The 8,270-nt window shown below is 43.3% G+C and overlaps 1 protein-coding gene across 1 annotated transcript in view; it reads left to right on the plus strand.

Annotated features, from left to right (window-relative positions):
• The window catches only part of ei24 (EI24 autophagy associated transmembrane protein), a 30,899-nt gene extending 30,096 nt beyond the window's left edge, over positions 1–803 (plus strand). Inside the window, exon 11 of the mRNA XM_067970778.1 lies at positions 205–803. Coding sequence (XP_067826879.1) covers positions 205–367 — 163 coding nt within the window. The 3' untranslated portion in view covers positions 368–803. The remainder of the gene's footprint in view (positions 1–204) is intronic.
• The last annotated feature ends 7,467 nt before the right edge of the window (positions 804–8,270 follow it).

Here is an 8,270-nt window from a genome sequence, read left to right on the forward strand (position 1 = left end):
GGGATTTCTGCATGCCACATTTTCATATAAGCAGGAATTCCAATAAATAGAATTGCAATAAAACAAACTTTTCACAATTGGAAGTATGAGGGGGAGGGGGGGGAATGGGACTTTAGAAAAGGTTGTGTTAAAATGGGAATTGCAATTAAGCGAGTTGCAAATAAACGGATACGACTGTAATTGTTCCCCTTTCTCCTTTTGCAGTCATTTCCAGCTGCACCTCTTCTCCTTCGTGATCATGCTCAGCAATAAACTCTTTCACAAGACGGTCCATATCCAATCTGCCATGACAACAACAGGGTCATCTGAGCATCTGCCATCTCCCCATCCGTCCCCTGCCAAACAGAGACCTACGATGCAGCAGTAAACTCCAGTCGAGGGCACAATACTTCCTTCCCTCCTCTCCCCCCACCCCCCCCACAACTTTGCACAGGTACACTCAAAGATTCATCTCCCAAGGAGGCGGGACAGTTCTACTGGAGACTGTTGACAAGTAGCCACAATTCGTTTGCGTACCTGAATGCGAATTATACCTGGCGTTCCAGACCTGCCTTCCAATTGTCCGACCCTCCTCTCTGAATCTGCGTAGAATTCATCCACCTGTTACAGAGCTGGGAAGTAGAAGATTTGAACTTCCGTCTGATTTTAAAGTGGTACACTTTTATGTGAAAAGCATTTTATAGAGTATGTGCGAGTGAGATAAACTTTGCAGCAAATACGAGCTGACTTGTGCCTAAATGTTACTTTTTTGTAAACATTTGTGCCAAGTATGTGACTTACAGAATACATTGCTTTGTTTTTTTGGGGTTTTTTTTTTGGGGGGGGGGGGGAAGAGAGGAAGGGGGAGTGGGGATGTTAAAATGTAACCGTGCTTGTGTCAGTATTAGTCTCAGTCCAGATAACCATCAGGGATGACCTAATGAAATGGTAGCTTGTGTTCTGGTTCCATATTAAACCAGTGATAATTATGGTAAGTGTATTTGTGATCCATTGAGTTAATGAAGAAGTCTGATTGTTTTTCTTGAAAATTCAGTGATTCTTTTCGAAGAGGAAGGATAGAGTACTGCAGTGGAAAATCTTGTTCCTTAAGGACTGAAAGATGAAGCTATTCTCAATATAAAATTGTGCTCTGCTCAGACTGCTTCCAAGCCTGAGCTGGTTCTAGTCAGGAACCACTTTGAGGCTGGGTTGATAGTGTTCGTACCACTGACAGCTGAATTTGTGGCTAAATCTCAGACTGGCTTACACTATCGCTGAACATAAGTAAGTGATGTTCACTTACACTAATCTTCTCAGACTGGCACATCCTTGCACAGAAAGTTCTGGGAGAGAAGAATACACCCAAATGTTGCATCTACCAGACATGCCTTCTGTAAGCTCTGCCAAAATGGGGTTTGTTACTTCTCTACTGAGCTGCTCTTTGCCAGAACAAATATTTATTTAATGTCTCATTTGAAGGCTGGCAATCAAAATCTTTTGGCAAACAGAAGGGTTAACCCCAATCTCTTGAGCAGTAATGTCCTAGGAAAACTATCCCAATCACCATCGATCAAGATTTCTGTCATAAGGAGTCCAAGAAGACCCACCTTCCAACTTACAAAACTTAAGTAACCAGTTAACGAGTCAAAATGGAGAAACTGTTGGTGCAAAGATTAAATCTGCCACTGGTGTCTGTAGCATGCTTTGCATATCTGATCTGATATGGTGTTTACTAACATCATTGAGTGGTGTGAATACTGTTGAGGCAAATTGTGGGTAGGCTGGATGACTCAAAGATGAAAGGTCAAGTCTGTTAATCTTCCAGCCTATCATCCATTTGGTAAGATCACGCTTTGGTGCTGTCAAACTTTGGGGCTTGTTTCATTTCTGTATTTTTTGACATTTTCTGACTCACTTTACTAAATGCGTTGCTGTTCAGTGCCCTTTGCTAGATCTAGCCAAGCCTCTTCAAGGTATTCCCAGTTGACCTTAATTTCATTGAGTTGATAATACCTTTCATTTGGCCGGAAGTTATATCAAAATCTTCAATATGTGTCTAAGTTGCAACACAGAATAGGTTGGATCTCAAATCCACTGGCCATAAGTGTGTTGGGTTTCAGCAATTGTCGGAGTATAGCATACCCTGTACAACTTGGGGGGGGCGGTGGCAAAGGGAGGAAGAAAGAGAACTGACCATTGTTTCCCTCTGTGAAAATGCCATTGGTGAGTGGCAGGAGGTTGTAGATGGCCTTCAAAAATAGAGGAAACAATAACAACTTGCATTTATATAGCGCCTTTAATGTAGTAAAATGTCCCAAGGCGCTTCACAGGATGTTATCAAACAAAATTTGTCACCGAGCCGCATGAGGAGCTAATGGGACAGGTGAAAGAGGTAGGTTTTAAGGAGTGTCTTAAAGGAGGTAGAGACGCAGAGAGGTTCAGAGAGGGAATTCCAGAGCAGAGGGAATTCCAGAGCTTAGGGCCTAGGCAGCGGAAGGCACAGCCACCACTGGTGGAGCGATTAAAATCAGGGATGCGCAAGAGGCAAGAATTGGAGGAGCGCAGAGATCTCGGAGGGTTGTAGGGCTGGAGGAGGTTACAGGGATAGGGAGGGGTGAAGCCATGGAGGGATTTGAAAACAAGGATGAGAATTTTAAAATCGAGGCGTTGCCGGTCCGGGACCCAATGTAGGTCAGCAAGTACAGGAGTGTTGGGTGAATGAGACTTGGTGCAAGTTAGGATACAGGCAGCAGAGTTTTGAATGAGCTCAAGTTTATGGAAGGTGGAAGATGGGAGGCCACCCAAGAGAGCATTGGAATAGTTGAGTCTAGAGGTGACAAAGGCATGGATGAGAGTTTCAGCAGCAGATGAGCTGAGGCAGGAGCAGTGTTACGGAGGTGGAAGTAGGCGGTCTTGGTGATGGAGCGGATATATGGTCGGAAGCTCATCTTGGTCAAATAGGACGCCAAGGTTGCGAACGGTACCCATGTGTGGGATGGGGAGTTTACACTGTTCTACTCCCACTGACATCTGCTAAAGGTCCACAGTGAAATGAGTTTGTAGAACTTTGACCAAGCCCTGAGCACAAATGCTCCCTCATCCCCCCACCTCACAATACCTCTGAATTGATGCAATTACTTTTTCTGTTGTTTTTTTCCTCCAATTTTCTGCCTTCCCCTCATCTCCCAAAAAGCATTGACTTCTTGCGGAGGTATAACCCCAGGAGTACCACCTAACCCCCCACCTCACCCTGGATACTGAGATCACAAGACAGTTATAAACAAGAAAGGCCATTCGCCCCATCCAGAAAAAGCCTACAGGTCCCTGTCACACCATGCAACTGTTTCTTAAACCATTCCAGGGCTTTCGCCTTCACTGTCCTACCCATAAATCCATTCTATGGTTTAATCACTTTGTGAAGCAGAAATTCCTGACTTTACTAGTTTGAGCCTATGCCACCTTGTCCTACTGTCACAGTGTTCCAGATCTCTCTTTTCTAAACTGTTTACTATCTTGTATACTTCTATAAGATCACTGCTCGTGTCAGCTCCTTCCCAGGCTGAAGTTACTCCAGTCTTTCCTCCAAACTCAGTCCTCTGACGCAAGGGATGAGCCTCGTGGCTTTTCTCTGAACTGCCTCCAGGGCTTCGGTGCTTCTCGTGTATCTCGGTGACCAGTCAAAACAAGAGTCTGAGGTAACTGACCCAGGGTCTGGTGATGTACTGAGGGAGCTTCACCTAATTTCAACTGGTTGATGAAAGGTGTTTAAAACTCTCCAACCTCGGAATGTGTTTAAAGTACTCGTCTTTTTAATCTTGCCATGTATTTTGAGTGTCTTTAAAGAAACAAAACGGACAGTTTTATGTTCTACCATAGTTAGCGCCATTGGCTAGGTTCAGCAAACAACTGTGATCTAGCCTATGGTAGTAACTTTTAGCCAGTGCCTCTCTGTGACCAACAGACATGGGGAATGATGAGAAGGTGATTTCCATCCCTTTGCTCGAGTTAGAATCCACCATTATCACAAGCAATTCTGCCTATAGTACGTGCACCGTAGAAGGGGAAACTAATATGTTTCTTATGTGTGGGAGAGATGTTTGTCATTTTCTCCATCTGAGATAGTAGACAAGTCCCTGTTCTCAAATAATAAACAGCAGAACTTCAGTTACAGACTCCATGGGACCAATATGTGGCTGTAACTCAATGTCAATGTATAGATAACACAGGAATTATTTCTCTAAATTAAGCTTTTCAATACAGTAAACCTCCAAACTTATCAAAGAGACAAAACAGAGTAGCCAGCACTAGGATAACGTGCACTGTTGTGAATTACTTACTAACAGTTATTTTGCACTGTGCTGATTTGGGCTATATTGTTACGCCAATCTGATCCGTCAGCATTGAAATTGCTGAAAGTGGATCTTGCCAAGTTTTCTTAACCCTGAATTTATAGAACCAGCTCCTCTGCTAAAGGGCATGAAGAGATTCCACAGATTCCACATACCTATTAACAGGATGCTAACCATCCAGGAACTATCATCTTTTACCTGATTTGTACAATATTAATGTTCTGCAGCAGTTGCCATTTCCTTTTTAGAATCGCGTGTACCTTGTCTGAGAAAGGGTTATGTCGTCTCTTTAAAAGTACGTTGTGTTGGATTGATCTGTGGCAGTCTCTATAATATAGGCTGCTATAAATGGACACGGTTGTTTATCCAGGCCAGGTATAAAAACTCGGCCCCTCTCGTTCTTCTTCTGTTTCTCATTGTTCAGTTTCTCTCTCTCTCTTGTCTCTTTCTCTCTCTTTCATTTTCCTCAGTCTGTCACCTTGCAATGTTGAATGTTTTTCTTTATCAGCTAACAGAATGGGACTTCTCTACAAACCCCTTGATTAGATTTCACCCTGTGATTCGCTCCTAGAAAGTCACTATTCCATATGTAAGCCATCTAAATCCCTCACTTGGATTCCAGATACCATTATTATTCTATATTAATTTCTTTAACAAAGGAGAACCGATCCAAAAGAGGACTGCCCTGTCATAAAAAGTGCATCTTAATTCCCAGCAGTTCCCCAGGCAACAGGTTCACAAGTGTGATCAGCAATGTATTGTACAATGGGCTTTATTGGTGGAGAGCATCTGTATTCAGCCAAGCAGTGAAATTGTTGGTTGTTTTAATGCTGTGAAGCTGTTGTTTGCTTCAAGTTATTTATACACTAATTGGCGAGGTGCTGCCTAAAGCTTTATACTTAGTCAGTAATGCCCTTGAAAAGATAGCTGCAAGGATACTGCAAGCTGCAAGGATACTGCAGGCTGAAGTTAGCCTCCATCCCCTCTTTGTCTGCGTGGAGAGGTTCTATAATTTGTAAGGAGCAAGGTGCAACAAAGGTATTTTAATTTACAATAGGGACTAGTAAACAAGGCAGGTTACATTGATGTTCTTGCCAGGGTTACTGTCAAATAAACACAGATGTGATACTGTTCAAACTGTCAGTGATGGACCTTCAGTACTAATGGACTGTGCCAAGTTAAATGAATAAACCATTCAGAAGGAAAATTATATTTTCAAATCAAACAATCTGATTAGAAAATAGCAAAAGATGAGCAACTGACACTGCGCCTAACACAGCGAGCAGACTGAGACCGAGGGGCTGAAATTCAGCTTAGCGATATTTTTTAGCGTATTGGTTCGAGCAGTCGTGTAAAATTCCTCAGAGCACCACTGCAACCAAGCTGTTAATCCACCGCCCGCATGCGTGCCTTTGCGAGCAGGAATCACTGGATAGAAATCAGGACCAGGAGACCCTGCCAATTCCTAACCCAGTAGTGAGGTCAATTGTAGCAGCCCCCATTGCCACCCTGGCTCAAACAGAGCAGGGATTGATCCTGGGGACGCCTGTTCTGTGTCACACCAAACACCGCATTCACCCACCCCATATAAATTAAACTTCCTTTGTATTTCTGCTATTACAGGGCTCTGCTTTTAAACTAAATTTTGGCAACTTTTGCAGAAAAGTTTGAAAAAAATAAATATATATAACTCTCAGTTAGATGTATGGTTCCCAGCCTTAAATGTAAACCAATAGAACTCCCCAAATGGAAAATTTTGCCGTTTGCATTTATTTCAGTAAAACCAGGGGTAAGGTTGAACAAAGCAGCTGTATCTCTGACTGATTAACCTACGTTTTAAATATGTTAAATTTGTGTTTGCTTACCCCTAAAAAATTTTTAAATTTATTTTGCTTTACAGTGATACAGGAGAAGCATTCAGTCATAAACTGCTCAATCCAGGGTGATATAATAATACTTTTTTTTTGTACCCGATTTTACCATTTTTAATTAAAATAAACCGAAGCAGTGACAAACCAGTATAGATAATGGTTAAATTAAACACTGAAAAATGATTTTAAAAGAAGCTCTGGAGGTCCCTATTTTTGCTGTGAAATGGTTCACTGGCATTGAATGCGATGTCATGCATGGTTACTTTAAAAACTTAACAGTGCTCCACAGGGGCACTCCCAGCTCCAATCTCATCACCTCGCTACAGAGAAAGGCCTCACTGGAACTTTAAAAAAAACAATAGATTGAAAATGTTGAAATTTGCCCACAGTTGATACCGTCTTAACTGGTTACAGGCTGAAGAACTGTTGAATGCCATCAGTCTGATTCCTCCCAGCCCATTCACCTCAGTGTTGCCCAGGGTGAGAGCAGTTGAAGGGGTCTGCCTGATATCCATTTTCTTTTATCATACAGAATTCATACTGTGGGCATCGTAACAGCATTCGCCAAAATATACTGTAATGGGATCTCACCAGGACTTTCGTTTATATCAAACAGTAGTCTATATTGCTCCAGTGCTGAAAACTGACTGCGCATTGACAGTGAATGCTTTTTATGCTTTGAGTTGGTTCTAGGCTGTGTCATGTCTGCCTCACAGCAAACCGTCCCTGACATGGTCAATTGCACATAGCTCATGTTTGTACTCTTGTTTGTATTATATCTTGTGTGACACGTAATGGACTTGAAAAAACGTCTCTTGAATAGTGTGGTGTAAGTGAATTGTTAACCTGCCAGTAATGTCTGTGAGGCTCCAGCAGTCAATGGGTTAGTAATATATCTCTATGTTGCCCCTTTTCTCTACTTTTTAAAACATGTGCTTTAACCCTTTCATCCATGGAGCTTCCCCACTGTGACGCATGGTTCAGTCCATGGAATCCCTCTGATGCGATGCATGGTTCAGTCCATGGAGCTACCCTCAACTGTGAACTCAATACCTGCATTCCCTTTGGCTAGGAGAGTGCAGCCTGTAGACAGGACTACAATCAATGCACCTTTGCAGGCAATTCACCGAGATGCAGGAACGGCCCAAACAGTTTACCCCACTTTCTCCCTCTCTGACCTGGGCCAGACTGACTAACTATTTAACTTCCTGTCAAATCTGGGATGTTGATTCAAATCTCCTGGTCAAGAATCTGACACTCCAGCATTGTAACTACCAGGTTTCCAGTGTCCCTCTGTGTAATGTGGCACTTAGTTCACAGGGCTCCCCTGTGCAATGCCCTGTTCAGTTTGCAAGGCTCTCATTCCCCCACCCTGGCCTAGCACAGGCATTGTCCACGGAGCTCCCCAAGTATTGCTGTGTGATGCACCATTATATTTATACTGGTCTGTAATGTGGGTAGACTGCAGCTGTCTGTTAAATGAGAATGTTGCCTCACTGACTGTCTGATGAAATCTTTGATTAACTGAATTACTGACGGATAGACCGAGCTGAAGGATTCCCACCCCTCCCGCTGATGGCGTTGTCAGGCTGGGGTGCCGTTCCACTGGTGCTGGCAGCCCTCTTGATATCTTGTCCCGAGTGGCCACTCTTCAGTGTGAGCTTAGATGCTGAGTATCAGCGGGATGTTTAACCATGGGAGGCATCACCGCTGATCCTGATCCCAACATGCAGCAGGGGTCACTGAACACTAACTATCGTGCTCCCAGCTGTTGCCCTGGCTGAGATCAGTTAACTCAACGCAGGTCGGGGAAGGGGCCTGGGATCTCCCTGGTCGGTTTGGCTCCTTGGCACCACATGCAGTATTAACTCTGAGGCCTCAGGGGACCTCCCTCTTCTCCAAATATTATAAACGGTAAAACACTTTCAAACTTCCTATAACAAACCAAAAAAGGGATGTAAAATATTATTTCTAGTTAGAGGGGTGCCGAAGGACTGAGTCCTGAGGTTTCCGGTCAAGCTGCTTGTACTCCTTTATATGAAGGACAATATTAGACTTTTTTTAATGTGCA

The sequence above is a fragment of the Heptranchias perlo genome, chromosome 33 (genome assembly GCF_035084215.1).
Source record: "Heptranchias perlo isolate sHepPer1 chromosome 33, sHepPer1.hap1, whole genome shotgun sequence".
NCBI lineage: Eukaryota > Metazoa > Chordata > Chondrichthyes > Hexanchiformes > Hexanchidae > Heptranchias > Heptranchias perlo.